The sequence below is a fragment of the Arachis duranensis genome, chromosome 6 (assembly GCF_000817695.3).
Source record: "Arachis duranensis cultivar V14167 chromosome 6, aradu.V14167.gnm2.J7QH, whole genome shotgun sequence".
In the NCBI taxonomy this organism is placed as follows: Eukaryota; Viridiplantae; Streptophyta; class Magnoliopsida; order Fabales; family Fabaceae; genus Arachis; species Arachis duranensis.
This window is the reverse complement of record NC_029777.3, coordinates 17865928-17883932: the sequence shown is the minus strand read 5'-3', so window position 1 is coordinate 17883932 and position 18005 is coordinate 17865928. Positions and strand designations below refer to the sequence as shown.

Here is an 18005-nt window from a genome sequence, read left to right as displayed (position 1 = left end):
TTTTATATTTTTAAATTGTAATTTTTTTTATAGTAATTTTTTTATTTAAATGAGTTTATCAAATTATTGTTGATTATATATTTAAAATTTTAATATTTTAAATCTCACTATATAACATAGTAGTTATTTTTAATTAAATCTTTTAAATTTTTTAAAATTATAATTTTATTATTATTTAATTTATATAGTAAAACTTAATAATTGAAAAACTGATTTATGGAATCACTTTTTGAATCTTAATATTCTAATATAATTTTTTAAATTTAGAAACAGCCAAATCTACCTTATGATAGAGGCCTCATTTATCTTTTATATATATATAGAGAGAGAGAGAGAGAGAGAATTAATGTTATTTGTGTACATTTTTTTGTATTTTTTATAATATAAAAAAACAATTTTTTTTATTTCTCTAACTTCTTACCCATTATTTTTAATACCGAAAGTATTCAAAATAAGTGCACATAAAAAATGCATATAATATACCACAAAGAAAATGAGAAATAAGTATAAGTGTGACAACTTATCTTATGCACCTCATTTGTACAACTTCTTTTAGGTACAAAAAAACTTTTGTTTTTTCTAATTTTTTATCGATCACTTTTAATATTAAAAGTAAACGATATCCAATAGAGATAGTTATAAAGGTAGAGCATATAACATTTTTTTTCAATTGGAAAATGATATCAAATTCCAATTTTGTTTTGGTAATCAATGTTTTTTTATTAAATTCCAAAACTCAGAAGCGGTTTTTTATTTTTGGACCGGAGTAGTGGTTTGAACTACATCATTACCTAGTATATTTTAGGCCCAATTTAGTCTAGATGGGCCTATTATTGGACAGAGCTCTAATAACGCCAACCATTATTGGGCTTCAGTGTTTGCAGATATTTGCCTTTATGTGGTTGAGCTTCAAGCTTCCATGCCGTCGTGGATGGCTGGTCGCCGTATTTTTATCTGTAACCGACTGCATCTTTCTCAGCCCAGTAACACCAACTTCGATATTCTCAACAATCACCATCACAGGTACTGCAATCTACATCACTCTTCTGCTTTGGCATTGTTCAATTGTGCATAACACTCTCGAAAACGTCCGAGCACACCATCTGTTTGCTGCAATGTGCAAACGAATGCATTATGCTTTCTTTGTGGCATCCTGATTCTGATAAATGCGCTTAGGTAGGAAGAGGTGAGTGCTGGATAGTCTTATCTCCATGGATCTGCAGGACTTCCTTCTTCGCGCTCGAGTCTTGAAGCTTTACAGGCAAGCATTGAGGATTTCTGCTCGAGCCCCTACTGCTGCTAAAGGTCAGCATTTCTGTGACATCTTAGTGCAAGTGTATTAAGCTCAAAATTTGAGCTCTGTAGTCTTGCTTCGTGTTTTCATAAGTACTGTAATGTGATTTATTAGGACCGCTGGTAAAGGAACTCAAGCATAAGCATTGAATCTTGAGTTGGGCCATTCTCTTTATCGGATTTTGTGATATAAAGATAGTCCTAATAGAGTAATAGGTTCTAATGTTAGTAATAAAATGATATATTTATGCATACGTATACTTGGATAATTTTACATTTGAACTTGATTAAATTACGGGACATGGAATGTTTGTGTAATTTGGTCTAGTCATCCAATGTCTACGTTGGATAGTCAGCATTGTTTGGCAGGCCTTACTTTGTTTCACTTAAAGTTTTATGAAACTGTTTAAGATCAAATGGAATGTGACAGATGAACTGAGACAGACAATTAGACAAGAGATGGAAAATAATCGGGATTGTAAAGACAAGCAAAGGATCCGATACCTGATTAGTGAAGGAATGGAAAGATTGAAACGACTGGATGAAATGCTTGATATGCAAGGTCACTGATGATCAAAGTGAATATGCACCGGTATGAAAGGAAATTTCTCCCCCTTTCCAGAAATTTTATAATATAATGTAATGTCTTGCATTATTATTTATTTATTTCTCCTCTATGTGGTGGTATTTCAGTATTTGGTTCTTTGCAGTGGTTACGCTTACTTCTGCTTCAAACTCTAACAGGTTTTACCATTTATTTCAGATTGATCCAAATTCCGTTGGCCTTAAGAGTTATGAATCAAAAAATATGAACTGACAAGTATGTAAAAGCTAAACTCCTCTGAGAATTCAGTCACAGGGGTTGGACAGAAGGATGACACCAGATGGAACTTATTTTTATTCCATTAGTCTTTTGTTTGTTTTGAAAGTGAATATTGGATTTTCAAGTTCCAAACATGTATTCTATGTGAAATTCTTCATATGTTATCTTGATTACAAAGTATAATGGGCATATCGTCTCCCATCAATGTTTGACATCCCCATTCCAAAATGTCTCATCTTTGTCTCCTTGGATTCGGTTTGTCTTTATAAGGAGTTTAAAGTGGGAACTGGGAGAGGGAAAGGTTAATCTCAACAGAAGATTACCATAGCATGCTTTTCTATGAAAACGAAAAGGATGGTCTGAAAATTCCTGTTTTGGAGCTTGATTTGAAGGTCATTTGATAGTGTTTTACCTGTCATCGGCTACTAAAAATAAAATATTTTAGATGTGAAAATTTTGACATTCCCTTTCTTTCTTCGCAAACCAGTCTAACTGATCATATGTCGAAGAATTAGCCATGTGAGATCTCTTGCAGATGAAAGTGGTCTTCTTTAAAGAAGTGAAATCGATGGTTTTGCATGATCTTAGCTATGATTACTTAAATTTTTCTTTTGATTTATGTGATACTTAAATTTTTCTTTAATGAGTAAATATAGTGAAATATTTGATAACTTCTTAGATATAATAAGTTTATAATGAAGTTAGCGGCGTCCGTAAGCAAGTGCCATAAAAAAGGATGGTGAAACTTTTTTTTATTTTAATATGAATGTACTTAAGCATGAGTTGTTAAATGTGTATTCATGCAAGCTTCTTTCGAATCTTCTATCATTTTTGTGCAAATTACTAGTAAAGAGAATGTAAATAAATAACAAAGGTGCAATTACTTTGAAGCATATGTCTTGACTCTTGACATAGTTTTATTTATTTTCGGTACATGTTGCAATGTATTCACGTGAAACAACTTTACAAAGTAATACATGTTGAGTTCTCTCAAATTTTACATAAAAGTAGAGTGAACTCAGCAGATTATCGTGTTCTCTCTTTGCCGATAACCCCTTCATTATCCAATGTCCCCTTCCTCATCATAGCCACGAACTCCTCGTAGTTGATCTTCCCATCCTGCAAAATGAAGCATCACAGTGATGAATAATATGGAATACGGATAGGAAGTATATAATAATATCCGTACCTTGTCAGTGTCAACGTCATCAATGACTTCATCAATAGTTGCTTCATCTCCCATTTGATATTCAGTCAAAGCATGTCTAAGCTCATCTCTTGTTATGTAACTGAGGAGCAAGGTCAGGAAATTGTGTTGACCAACATATATATCAATGTGAGGATGAAATGAATGAATATAATTTACGTACTGACCCGCTGCTATCCTTGTCAAAGTATTGAAAAGCCTTATACAAATTTTCTTCCTTCTCAAGTTTATGCCGATGCATGGTGGCAGTAATGAATTCATAATAGTCAATGGTTCCATTCTTATCAACATCAGCCTGCATGGCACGACATACATATATACAAATGCAAAATAGAAAGCATGTGTTTTTGTATAACATTAATATTATTTCTGACTGAACTAACTCACAGCATCCATTAGCTGCCTTATTTCAGTTTCAGAAAGCTTGGATCCCAATCTGGACAAACCAGATTTCAGTTCTTCGAAAGTGATTGTGCCGCTGCGATCCGTATCCATATTGTTGAACATTTGTTTCAGGCCCTTGATTTCTTCCTCTGAAAGGTTTTGTGCTATCACCTTCCATGTCCAAAGATAAAGTATTTGTCATATCACACACAAGAAATAATATACTATAATCAAGTGATTTTTCACATTTAGAATGGAATTGTAAAGGCACCTTTAAAGCAAGTTTCTTCATCTTGTTCATTGCTCTGAATTGTTTCATCCTACTTAAAACCGCATTGTCTATAGGCTTGTCAGATGCTTCCCCCCCTTCCTTCATCCAAGGGTGTTCTGATTCATATTCATAATGTGAATAACCTTAGTAACCATTATGATACATAGCTAGCTTCATACTGGAAATGAATGAAATTTACCAAGGGCAGCAGAAGCTGTGATGCGTTTCTTAGGTTCATAGGCTAACATTTTCCTGATCAAATCTTTTGCAGCAGCTGAAATAGAAGGCCATGGTGCGCTTTCTAGATCTAATTTCCCTTCCAAGATAGCATCAAAGATCTGCTTCTCAGTTTCTGAAATTGTCCAACAATGATAGTGATGAGTGAGTCCGAAACAGAGCGACAGAGGGAGGGTTATGTATGCACTTATTACTTACCACCCCAAAATGGGGGCACCCCGCTTAAGAGAATGTATAGAATGACTCCAGCACTCCACACATCTATCTCCTTTCCATAATTGCGTTTCAGCACCTCCGGAGCCACATAGTATGCACTTCCAACTATTTCTTTGTACACTTTATCTGTACAATTATTAATACACGTTAAGCATTGCTGCATCTCTATGTTATCAACCTCAAAATTAATTTGGCGCCCATTAGGCCATTATGCAATTGTTATTGTCACCACTTAATAATGGTGCATGGCTAACACACTTTTTAATTAAGGGCTTGTTGCTGCTACTGTTGTGTTTATATATATAGTATCTGTTAACCACGTCCCAAAAGTCTTAATATCTTCTTGTAATGGAACTTGAATGGCAAGACATGATGGTCTACTAATAAATTGTAGGGTTCAACTCGAGTGTCCTGTACACACAAAACACACTCTCCTTATCTCTCTGCTTTTCTTTAGTTGCTCTTTTTTGCAATGGGAAACCGTTTACCCGTTGACTTGTCGTTATCATGCAGGAGGTCGTTTACTTAGGTGGTTGACTCGGACTTTATATAGTAGACTTGGTCATGCTCATCCTTAAAGTTTTTTTCACCAAAGTTTCTTAAACAAACTAAACATTAAACAATATAATATAATATAATTGAGAAGCTGGAATATGAAATATCTCTTGCTCTAATATATTGACTTCCCTATTTGCTAACATTTTACGTCACTCTTAAGTATTCATTATACCATGTTCGAAAAGAAATTCTTATTTCCTCAGCATACAAAAATTTCTAACAAATAAAACTTGGCAATGCCAATAAATTATCATGTGAAGAACGAACCTGCCTACCTAAGTCAATTTTGTATGTTTGTTTTTGTGTTCTTAATGCTCTGGCTGCAAGCTGAGTTTTGGATGTTATTAATAATAAAAAATGGGTAAGAAAAATATATTATGTGATTTATGTGAAGATAGAATGATGATGAATATCCAACAAGGATAGAGAAGAGAGGAGACAGAATAATGCAAAAGAAACGAACCTTCTTCAATGAAGACAGACAAACCAAAATCGGTGGCTTTCAAAGGAGCATTGTGATCCCTACTAACCAACAAGAAATTCTCAGGCTTGAGATCCCTATGCATGACACCCATGAAGTGGCAAACATGAACCACATTGACGATCTGCCTGCATATGGAAGCAGCCTCCCTCTCAGAGTAACTCCCCCTGGCTATGATCCTGTCGAAGAGTTCGCCGCCGCGGCACAACTCCATCACCAAATGCACGTGCTGCCTGTCCTCGTAGGCTCCCTTGAACTCCACGATGTTGGGCTGCCCCGTCAGGTGCTGAAGGATCATTATCTCCCTCTTCACGTCATCCATCTCGTTCTTCCGCGTCACCTTTCTTCTCGCTATCGACTTGCACGCGTATTGTCTTCCTGTCGCCTTCTCCGTGCACAGGTACGTCACGCCGAACTGCCCCCTTCCCAGCTCCCTCTCCAGCCTGTACAATTCGTTTATGTCCGTCAAAGCCTTCCCTATGATGGATGACGACGAGGCCGCCTCTGATTTTGCTGGACGGTATGCTGGCACGCCTTGTTTGCTTCTGTTTGGCGGCGGCGGCGGTGAATCGGGTTCATATGAGATTGGGATTCTGTTATTACTTTGGGATTTAGTGAAGCACTGCCCCATTTAATTATATAATTGGGCACAGTAGATAGATAAAAGGCAACGAAACAAAGAGAAGCTAGCTAGCTAGCTAAGAGAGGATACAGAGATTAATTAGTTACGTTATGTTGGTTATGTGTGTACTGATTAAACAATCCAACACTATGGTGCTTTTTTGCATTGGCTCTCGCTTTGGCTTTGAAAAACGGATGAGATGGTCCTTCACTTCACTCCATCCTCACACACCAAAACAAAGCATAGCATCATTCCCTTCACTTTTTTTATCTTTACGCTCAACCCGCTTTATTTAATTTTGCACATAGAGAGAGAAAGACAGAGAGAGAACCAGAGACCGATTTCGTGCTTCCAGTGCTACCAGAGATTCTCTATTTATATACCTAATATTATGTAGGAAATCCTTTATTACTATACACGCTTTTTATACTTATATTCTATCCTTTTGGTCAGACGGTCAATCACTCAATATATATATATATTCAAAAATGTTATTTAGACATAGTTTGTGATTCATCTCATTGTATGAATAGTGTTATCTTAAGATGAGCTATTAGTTACCTTGCTCAATGAAAACGGAGACGCCAAAATCAGTAGCTTTAAGGGGAGCAAGGGGGTCCTTAGAGGCAAGCAAGAAGTTCTCAGGCTTAAGGTCTCTGTGGATGACGCCCATGAAGTGGCAAACATGGACGACGGTGACAATCTGCCTCATCAAGCGGGCAGCCTCCCTCTCGGAGTAGGTGCCCTTGTCTATGATCCTGTCAAACAGCTCCCCTCCGCTGCAAAGCTCCATCACCACGTGCACGTTCTGCCTGTCTTCATATGCCCCACGAAACTCCACTATGTTGGGCTGCCCTGACAGGTGCTGCAGTATCATTATCTCCCTCCTCACGTCTTCTATCTCTTCCTTCCTCACCAGCTTCCCTCTTGCAATCGTCTTGCATGCGTATTCCCTCCCCGTCGACCTCTCTATGCACAGGTATGTCACCCCTGACTGCCCTCTTCCCAGCTCCTTCTTCATCTCGTACATCGTATTTATGTCCACGTATGGCCTCCCCAGGATTCCTCCTATCTTTGACTCCCCCCCGCCCCCCAACTCTTCTTTCCGCTGCCTCTGCTTTGGCCGCGGCGGCGTCTCCGACCCTAGAATAATCGGAATTTCACGGGGCTTACTACTGAAGCAGTTGAACATCCTGAACAGCCCCAGTCCCATTCTTCTTGTTATTATTATTTCACCAATTAAGGTTTAGTTTCCAAGTTTCACTTGTATCTTAGCTTTCTCAAAATCTTTGGGACCTTGCCTATTATATATATACACAATACACCAATAATTTTTGGGATGCTTTCCTTCTTCCCTCGGATTAGTCTTAAGAAGCCCCCTATGCTTGTATTTCTGCAAGAGAACTGATTCCATTACTCTTCTCTTGGTATTGGACTACTGCTGTTGGAGTATTGCTATTATGCCAAACTAACTATCATTGAACCTCGCTCATAAAAAAGGTATATATATAAACGCCTTGGAATGCCATCAACCTACGCTTCGCATCTATGGGATTCTTAGTTTCTTACAACTTACTAAGATAATATTTGTTGGTGCATAAATGAATAATAAGTAAATCACCGTCCAAGAATTTCCTAGTGGAGTCAAAACATCACGTGCTAAGTTGAGTTAATAAGAAATCTTTAAAATTGTTTTACAGAAAATAAATAAATACAAAACTATATGATACTTGTATATAAATTGATATGCAAAAGCTGGAGTTGAAAACTAGTATATGCATATGTAACCATAAAGTATTGCATAATTACTATTATTGATTCATCATATGTTGCTCAAAACCTTATGAGCAGCTGCTATTGTGAACTGAATGTCATCAAGAGTATGTGCCAAGCTAGAGAAGCCAGCCTCAAACTTAGAAGGTGCAAAATACACACCTTCCTCCAACATACCCCAGTAGAACCTAGCAAACTTGTCTGTATCACTCTTGTTAGCATCTGCAAAATTGTTCACAGGTCCTTCTGTGAAGAAAAAACCAAACATGCCATTTATGTGACCACCACACATGGGATGCCCTGCCCTCTTCCCAGCTTCAAGAATGCCATTAACAAGTTCGCCTGTTATTTTGTCCAAATACTCATAACTTCCCGGCTGCCTAATAAGCTTCAGAGTTTCTATCCCTGCAGCCATAGCCAAAGGGTTCCCACTCAATGTCCCAGCTTGGTACACTGGTCCAGCAGGTGCCACCATTTCCATTATATTCCTCCTACCCCCGTATGCACCTACCGGCAAGCCCCCGCCAATTATTTTTCCTAAAGTTGTCAAGTCAGGAACTATGCCAAAATATTCTTGAGCTCCCCCGTATGCCAAGCGGAATCCGGTCATAACTTCATCAAATATGAGGAGACTATTGTTTTCCTTGGTGATCTTGCGAATGGCAGCAAGAAAATCGGGTTTAGGAAGAATGAAACCAGAGTTTCCCACAACAGGTTCTAGGATAACTGCTGCAATATCTCCCTTGTGAAGGTGAAAGAGTTTCTCTACGGCTGATATGTGGTTGTAGGGCGCAGTAAGGGTATCAGAAGTGGCTGCCTGAGGAACTCCAGGGGAGTCTGGAAGTCCTAAGGTGGCCACTCCACTTCCTGCCTTGACGAGCAAGGAATCGGCGTGGCCATGGTAGCAGCCCTCGAACTTGATGATCTTGGGCTTCCCCGTGAATGCGCGAGCGAGACGAAGCGCCCCCATGCATGCTTCCGTGCCCGAGTTCACGAAGCGAACCATTTCTATGCTTGGAACTGCAGCGATGACCATTTGGGCTAAAGTGTTTTCAAGCAGACAAGGTGCACCAAAGCTGGTTCCTTTTTGCATTGTGTCAGCTAATGCTGCAAGTACCTGATGATGAACAAATGAAAGTCAAACGTGACTTTGCTCTGCTCCATGGACACATAGTCAACAGATATAATATGTGGTGGAAACAATAGAGCAGAAGAAAGGTAACCTTAGGGTGTGCATGACCAATAATTGCAGGACCCCAAGAACCCACATAATCAATGTATTGATTTCCATCAATGTCCCGCATGCGAGATCCCTTAGCCGACTCAATCACAATTGGTTGCCCACCAACAGATTTGAAGGCACGTACTGGAGAGTTCACACCTCCTGGCATCAAATCCTATTTTTTGCAAATTAATTAAAAAGTGGCATCGTAATAGTATTGAGTATGAATTGAATGTAAATAGTTAGTACCAGGGCAGCAGTGAAAGCTTGTTGGGATTTGGTAAGAGACAAGTTCAAGTTGTTATTGGTGTTATTGTCGTTGTTGAGTGACACCTGCTGCTGCATTCTGCAAGCACGCGAGAATCGCATCCTTGAGCTTGACTTGGCACCCGCCTGCGGAATACAGTAAAAACTAGAAGCACCAGCAGCCATGGATTGATCGCGAGAGAGAGAGAGAGCTGGTCAGTCAAATTGAAAATGGTAGTAGGTAGGGCACCTAATGCCTAAAGTCAAATTGGGCCATCGAAGAGGGTAGTTAATGGGATTGGGCTCGCTTTTCAAATTCACAACTCAATTCAAGCCGAGTAGCAATTAATTTAATCAACAACAGTATCAACTAGATACCTGCACAATCAGAGTAGCGATGAATGATGATTCAAGCAGGTTTCTAGCTGTTTTTAAGCCAAGTCCTCTTTAGTTACTGTGATCTTATTGGAATTAACAATTAAGTGTGATCTGTTGTTGTGGTGTGGGTTGGTTTAACCGATCCGTACTAAACACAAAAATATATGGATATTCACCCAAACCATTTACTGCACATTTCTGTACATACCAATTTGGACCTTCAGCCTTTTATATTGCTTTATAGTAAACTCAAATATACTCTCAAATCTCAATACCCTTGACCCAGAAATAAGGTCTCAATACCCAAACGAAAAGTGAAAACCATAAAAAAAAAAATCAGACTGAACAACATTCAAGTGAAATCATACATTAAAATAATAGTTATTAACTTATTATACTACCAAAAACATAGGAATAAAGTTCATATTAAAATATTCCTCCTGAAACAAAGCAGTGCAACTGTGCAAGAGTCTAAGTGCAAGATTGAAATCTAAAATGTTTCCAATTAAAAAAAAAAGGTTTTTGTCTTTTACCTTTTCAAAGTGAAACTTTATTTCATTTTGACGCCTCCTCCCATGAAGCTAAAGCTTATGCTTATTAAATTACGTTTGTTGTGTACTTGTGTATGATCAGATGTTGAAGTATAATCAAATTGATCATCTACGGCGTCATAAAAATACATAGTAAGTTAGTAAATATTAATAGGTCCGTTGGATTTGTTTATTTTGAATGAACATAAAATATAATACGGTGGAGTATCAAACGTATCATCATTCCATATGGTTATGAATATACCTTATCAAGGGGATTATTAGGGCCTTAGGGGATTATTAGTGTATATATATAACAAACTATAATGCCTTCAGCCTTCCATAGTTGCATAGCTGAGAAATACTAAAATATGTTATGTATCAGACAAATGACACAACAAAATATAGAAACAAAAAATAAAAAATGTATATAAAATATAAAAATAATTGAATAATTTTTTTGAGAATTATAATTTTTCTATATCACAAAAAGACTACAATAACACTCTCTCTTGACAAAAAAAGAACACACTTCTCTCTATCATATATAGAAAAAAATTATTCAAAGATATATTATGTTATTCAATCTGGACGACTTGATTTAAATGAATTAAAGAAAAACTCAATTTATAAGTGAGTCTCTTCGATATGAATCATCTGTCAATTAGAGATATATAATTCTTCTCTTTTTCAACCATTAAAAATTCTAAGGTTACAAACTAGGATTGTTTATTACCTTTCATTTTATTTAGTTATTATTTACTTATTTTCTAAAATTAGCTTTACTAATTTTCACAATCTTCCACTTAAAGCTAATTTTGATAACTTTTTAAAATTCATGTTGCTCATGTATTCCATAGGCCGTATGAGGATCTACACCATTCAAACTTTTCTGTATTGATTGGTTTTGTTATGGCATTTGCTAGGTTATCTTTAGTATGAATCTTCTATATATCAACACTTTCTTCTTCTACTACTTCCCGAACAAAGTGATATTGTACTCCAATGTGTTTTGTTCTTGAATGAAAGGCAGGATTCTTTGCAATGTGCAAGGCACTTTGACTGTCACAATATACAGAAATCTTCTGTTGCTTGTGCCCGAATTCTTCTATCAACCTTTGGATCCAAATAGCTTCCTTGCATGCTTGTATAGCTGTCATATATTCAGCTTCTATAGTAGATAAAGCTACAACAGTCTGTAATTTAGATAGCCAACTCACAGTTCCTCCTGCAAGTGTAAACACATAGCCTGTAGTAGATTTTCGTTTATCAAGATCACCTACAAAGTCTGAGTCGACATATCCATTGACAATGAATTCTGATCCCCCAAAACATAATGCAACATTCGAGGTCCCTTTGATGTATCTCATGATCCTCTTAACAATATTCTAATGCTCTTTACCCGGATCTGTCATAAATCGACTTACCACCGCAACTGCTTGAGTAATATCTAGCCTTGTACAGATCATGGCATACATAAGACTTCCTACTGCTGATGCATACAGTACTCGAGACATTTCCATCCTCTCTGCTTCACTACTAGGGCACATACTTGAGAATAATTTAAAATTCATGGGAAGTGGGCTTGAAATTGGCTTACACTCTTGCATGTTGAAGCGTGCAAGATCTTCTTCAAATAATTCTTTTGTGATAACCAAATCTTCTTATCTTTTTTGTCTCGGAGAATTTGCATCCCTAAAAACTTGTTTGCTGGTTCCAAGTCTTTCATATCAAATTTTCTAGCCAACTGTGGCTTCAATTCTTGGATTTGATCTTTGTTGGGACCTACCACCAACATGCCATCCACATACAACAGCAGAATGATGAAATCATTATCACTAGACCTTTTGTAATAGGTATAATCATCTGAACTAAGTATGTTATATCCAAGGCTAATAATGAAAGAATCAAATCTCTTATACTAACACCTCGGCACCTGCTTTAGACCGTACAGAGATTTAGTTAACCTGCAAACCAAGTTTTCTTTTCCTTGTTCTTCAAAACCTTCTGGTTGGAGCATATATATCTCTTCTTCAAGTTCTCCAGGAAGAAAAGCAGTCTTTACATCTAATTGCTCTAGATGTAAATCAAATACAGCCAATGTTCTGAAAATCAGACCAGACCGTCTGGACGAACCGGTTCCACTGGGAACCGATGATGCAAGTAGTCCGGTCCTTTTCCTATAACCGCTCGAGAGAAAACCGTTAGAAAACAGTCGAACCGGCCGGTTGGACCGGACCGATGACCGGCCGGTTCGGATAAAACGACGGCGTTTTAAATTTGGAAAAAAAAAAAAAGAAAACCCGATCCAGTAACGTGACCAACCCCCTCTTCCCCCAATCATATTCATCTCACCCCTGGTCGCCGAACCCTAGCCCTCAATCGTCGCCGCCGTTCTCAGGGCCTCAGCGCCGCCGCCGTCCCAAGTCCTCAGCACCACCGCTTCTTCCTCTTCGCCGTGTCAGGAACCCAGTAACTCGGCAGGTCCTCTTCGTCTTTGCTGGCTTCTCGAACCCAGGTTAGTGGCTCCTCATCTTCATCTTCTCTTAACTTCTTCTTCAATTTTTGTTCCATTTTTCTTCAATTCTTTGTGGGTCTTGGCTTGAAGTTTGGTTCTAAAGTTTGGTTCTTCAATTCTTCTTCTTCGGTCTTCGGTCTTCTTTGTATGTATGGTTCTGAACTTCTGATTGCTATGGAAACTTGTATATATGGATTGGTTGCTAATGCTGGAAACTTTGTTATGTCATTTTTACCAACTAGAGTCCAGAACACCTAATATAGTAACTATTACTCTGTTTTAGTGTTTTGCTATTTTCTAATTGCTCTGATGGCTGTGTACTATGTACTGTTACTCTCTTTTAGTGTTTTGCTATTTTCTAATTGCTTTGATGGCTCTGTGTTGCAATATTGTTGAATGTTGTCGGCAGAATTTAGATATGGTCTTGTTGAAGATTTTTTATTTTTCATTGTGTTGTGGCTATTTTTAATTTTATATCTGTTATATTATGGCACTGTGATTCTACGATCACTGGTCAGTGTTTTGAATTTGGAATTTCTGATTAGTGACTTGTTAAGCTGCTATTTTTGTTATGCTGCGTTTTGTTATGGCACTGTGATTGTGTGATCACTGATCAGTGTTTTGAATTTGGAATTTGTGATTAATGACTTGTTAACCTGCTGTTGTTGTTATGCTGCTGTTTTGTTATGGCATTGTTGTTGTTATGCTGCTGTTTTGTAATGGTTGTTGCTGAATGCTAAAAATGGAAATCAAATCAAATGCTGGTTGTTACTGAATGAGTAGGGTAGCTACCTGCCAATGCCATATATAAATAAACTGATGAATGATGATGATGGTAGTGGAAGGAGAGTCAAAGTGTATAGGTAGTTGGTGATATGTTATGCTTTCTTATTCAATGACTACTTGTTAGGTTGATATCTCGACTTGGAAACAACACTAGATTCCGTTTATGGCTTGCTCAACAAGAAGAATCTGTTGCTAAGAGAGCTCTCTTACAACAGATGAACGCAATGCTGCCTAAGATTAAACCGAAAATATCATCTTGCAAGGTTTAGGTTCATGTTCAGTTAGCATAATATCACAGAATGATCAACATTTTCTAATTGAACTAGCTCAACATTCTTTTGAAATTGATAATCCTTTGTCTCCTAACATTTCTAAATTAGAATTTGAGGTGTTAAGTGATCATGTTAACGCTCAAAGTCAAAATTTAATATTTAGATTTTTTTACTATTTAACTTTTGAGTTTGTATTTTGATAATATCATATGAATTTGGTTGATAATTTTTGGTGTAATATTTTAAATCTGGAAGATATTTTAGGATGTTTATTTATAATTTATTTATTATTTTATTCTAAAATGGTTTTTTCGGTTGAACCACCAGTTGGATCGGTTGGACCAGTAAATCATTGAACCAGTGACTAGAGCGGTTTGATGACCGGTCCGATTTTCAGAACCTTGAACACAGGACACATAGCCAAAACTAATCTAATAGTAGTTAGTCTCACTACTGGAGAAAATATTTCATTGAAATCAACACCTTCTTTCTGAGCATATCCCTTGACAACCAATCTTGCATGATATCGTTCCACCTGATCATTACTATCTCGTTTGATCTTGTAAACCCATTTGTTACCAATGGCTATCTAACCTGTTGGAAGTTCAACAAGTTTCCAGGTATGGTTCCTATGTAATGCCTCAATTTCTTCTTGCATTGTTGTCATCCATATAGAAGCGTCTGGATTGCACATAGCCTCCATAAAAGTTGTTGGTTCTGCATCTTCTGTCAAAAGACAATATGCATCAAGGTTTGTCAAAACATAATTTGAGTGTCATGATGGTATTCTTCTTTGTCGAGTGGATCGACGAACTTCTATGTCATTGGTCTCTATTTCTTGTTCTTCGTGCTGTTGTTCTACTTCAGAAAGATCATCTTCTCTGTATTTTTCATCTATTTGAACAATGGTTATCTCTTTAATAGTGCTATCATTTTCTTGTTCTTTTTTGTAATTCATCTTTTGCAAATATCACATCTCTACTGACAACTACCTTGCGGGCAGTGGGATCCCACAGGCGATACCCCTTAACTCCGTCAGCATAACCTAAGAATATACATTTTCTAGACTTTGGGTTCAGCTTTGTTCTTTCCTGGAAATTGTACATCACGTAAACAAGACAACCAAATATATGTAAAGAAGAATAATTACGTGGCTTACCTTGCCACATCTCCATTGGTGTCTTCAACCCAATTGAAGTTGATGGTGACCGATTCATCACATAACAGGCTGTTTTAACAGCTTCTGCCCAGAAAGACTTGGCTAAACCTGCAATTTGCAACATAACTCGTGCTCTTTCTAGGAGAGTCCTATTCATTCGCTCTGTTACACCATTTTGCTGAGGCGTATATGTAACTGTGAATTGCCGTTGAATACATGCTTGCTTGCAAAATGTTAGAAAATTACCATCGACATATTCTCCTCCATTATCTGTCCTTAAACACTTGATCTTCCTTCCAAATTCAAGTTCTAACTTTGCTTTGAACTCTTTGAACATCACAAATACGTCTGACTTCTTCTTGATTGGGTACACCCATAGCCTCCTAGAGTAATCGTCAATAAACGATACAAGATATTTTGCTCCTCGTAGAGACATCTCTAGTGACTCCTATACATCAGAGTGAATCAACTCTAATATGTGCTTGCTTCGAGCAGTTGATCTACCAAACGTCAATCTATGTTGCTTGCTTGTAACACAATGCTTACAAAATGGTAAGTTTACCGATTTGAGCCTGGGAATGAGATTACGTTCTACAAGAATCTTCAAGCCTCATTCTGACATGTGACCTATTTTGCAATGTCATATCATCATCATTTCTTCTTGGCTTGCTGAAGCAACTGATGTCTCTGCCTCTTGCAAAGTATCTCCCACAAGCATGTATAGATTTGCTGCAATCTTTTCTGCTTTTATTACCACAAGAGCTCCTTTAATAACTTTTAAGATCCCACCTTCAATATGGGTCTTACAACCAAGTTCACCCAATTGTCCAATCGACAACAAATTCTTTTTCAAGCCTTCCACGTATCGTACCCCCTTGAAGTGAACGAATAGAACCATCAAACATCTTTATTTTGACAATACCCATTCTAACAATTTCTAAGGCATAATCATTTCTCATAAACACCGATCCTTCCAAGACAGGTTCATATGTACAAAACCAATCACGATGAGGAGTCATGTGCCATGTTGCTCCTGAATCAACAATCCAAACATCAGTGAGTTATTTGCTGCCTTTAGAACTAATTGTTGCTTCGCTATATAGGATTTTTCTATCATCAGAGGTACTCACAACACATCCTTGAGAACTTGATCGTTCTGGAACCTTCTCCATACTCTTCTTATTTCGACAATTTTTCTTGAAGTGCCCTCTCTTGCCACAATTGTAGCATTTGAATTGCTTCTTTCCTTGTGACTTTAGTCTACTTTGGCTCCCACTGGAACCACGCTCCATTGATCTTCCTCTCGTCATCAACAACGCCTCTGCTAGTTTTGAGCTCTCTAATCTATCTTCCTTATTCTTGCGCCTAGATTCTTCTTCAAGAACCGCAGCAGCCATGTCATAAAAAAAAAGATAATCAGTCAAAACATTATTAGTTAAGTTAATGATAAGCTAATCATATGAATCTGGTAGACTTTGAAGTAAGAGCTCTGCACGTTCATTTTCTACTATGGTATATTCCAACAATGAGAGTTGGGAAAATAGCGTATCGATTGTTGATCGATGTGATCCATTGCCGATGTGGACTCACTCATTCGAAGAGTATAAAGTCTTCTTTTCAAGAATATCTTGTTGTGAAGTGACTTGACTTCATATAATTTGGTGAGAGCAGGGGCGGAGCTAGAAATTTTTTTGAGAGGGGCGAACATAAAAAATATAAGTTAAGAAGAGAAAAAAATTAATAATTAAAAGAGAGTTAAACTAAAAAATTGGAAGCTTGGGAGGGGCCATTGCCCCTTTTCCATGTACGTGGCTCCGCCACTGGGTGAGAGTATCCCAAATTTCTTTTGCTGTCTTTTTTCTGCTACACATGATAAAACTGAGTCAGCTAGTGCCAAGTATAAGTTTGCAATAGCATTGTTGTCCATCTCCTTCTATTTTTTATCTGTAATTCCAGTGGGTCTACATTCAATTGCTTTCACGCAATTATCTTTTCTCATAATAGCTTTTATCTTCAATTTTCATACGAAAAAATTACTCCCACTGAATTTTGGAATTTCATACTCTGTTGCCATTTTTTTTAGATGGTAACTTGCAGCAAAAAAAAATATATATTAATCAGCAACCTTTGACTCTGATACCACTGTTAGGTACCAGACAAATGACACAGCAAAATATAGAGATAAAAAATTAGAAATTTGTATAAAATATGAAAACAATTGAATAACTTTCTTTGAAAATTATAACTTCTCTCTATCACAAGAAGACTATAATAATACTCTCTCTTGACAAAAAGTGAACACACTTTTTATATCATATATAAAAAAAAACTACTCAAAGAAATATTATATTATTTTATCTGAATAATTTAATTTAAATGAATTAAAAAAAACTCAATTTATAAGTGGATCTCTTTAATATGAACCATCCATCAATTAGAAATATATAATTTTTTTTAACCATTAAAATTATAAGATTATAAACTAAAATTATTTATTATCTTTTATTTTATTTAGTTATTATTTATTTATTTATTTTCTAAAATTAATTTTACTAATTTTTATAAAATATTAATGAGGTAAATTAGCAGAATATGTGCTCCAAGAGATAATACATATAAATAAATAAAAAATGTCGTTCAGCTGGGAGACAACAACAAAATTCTTCTCTACGATATATAATGGAAATCATCGTTATATTAATGATAGAATAAACACCCAAGTCTATCTTTGTCTATTTTTCACTAAAGATAAAACGATTTTTTTTTTAAAAAAAAGGACACTTTGATCATTAATCTTTTTTTATATAATACAAATAAAATTTTCATAAAAATAATTATCGTTATTATTTAACAAACCTTTTAATAAAAGATCATATTATCTCTAAATAAAAAAAATTAAAGTGTTTATTTTTAGACAAAAATCACGTTATATTTTTGTAAAAATAGAGAGAATCGTAGTCTTTATTCTAAATTATACGCAAATAACAAAATCACATTTTTGTGTTGGCTTGGCTTTAACGGCAACGATG

General features: G+C 36.5%; 3 protein-coding genes across 4 annotated transcripts; 1 reads left to right on the top strand and 2 right to left on the bottom strand.

Moving 5' to 3' along the window:
* The first annotated feature begins 821 nt into the window (after nt 1-821).
* LOC107493190 (uncharacterized) lies at nt 822-2344 on the top strand. Its single transcript, XM_052262980.1, has 4 exons — nt 822-1023; nt 1189-1305; nt 1724-1885; nt 2057-2344. The coding sequence occupies exons 1-3, from the start codon at nt 822-824 to the stop codon at nt 1861-1863; spliced, it is 459 nt and encodes a 152-aa protein (XP_052118940.1). The 3' UTR covers nt 1864-1885; nt 2057-2344.
* Nucleotides 2345-2996: 652 nt separating this feature from the next.
* Nucleotides 2997-7355, bottom strand: LOC107493230 (calcium-dependent protein kinase 29). 2 transcript variants are annotated; one of them, XM_016114321.3, is made up of 8 exons: nt 6654-7355; nt 4414-4557; nt 4178-4330; nt 3979-4094; nt 3711-3878; nt 3491-3618; nt 3306-3405; nt 2997-3235 (listed from the first exon to the last, which is right to left on the bottom strand). In XM_016114321.3, exons 1-8 carry the CDS (start codon nt 7303-7305, stop codon nt 3143-3145), a joined length of 1554 nt encoding a protein of 517 aa, XP_015969807.1. In that variant the 5' UTR covers nt 7306-7355; the 3' UTR covers nt 2997-3142. The 2 variants fall into 2 exon arrangements, with proteins under 2 accessions (XP_015969807.1, XP_015969808.1); XM_016114322.3 differs by lacking the exon at nt 6654-7355 and adding an exon at nt 5453-6421.
* Nucleotides 7356-7731: 376 nt separating this feature from the next.
* LOC107493231 (glutamate-1-semialdehyde 2,1-aminomutase, chloroplastic) lies at nt 7732-9794 on the bottom strand. The gene is made up of 3 exons (XM_016114324.3): nt 9337-9794; nt 9089-9262; nt 7732-8982 (listed from the first exon to the last, which is right to left on the bottom strand). Exons 1-3 carry the CDS (start codon nt 9517-9519, stop codon nt 7915-7917), a joined length of 1425 nt encoding a protein of 474 aa, XP_015969810.1. The 5' UTR covers nt 9520-9794; the 3' UTR covers nt 7732-7914.
* Between the last annotated feature and the right edge of the window lie 8211 nt (nt 9795-18005).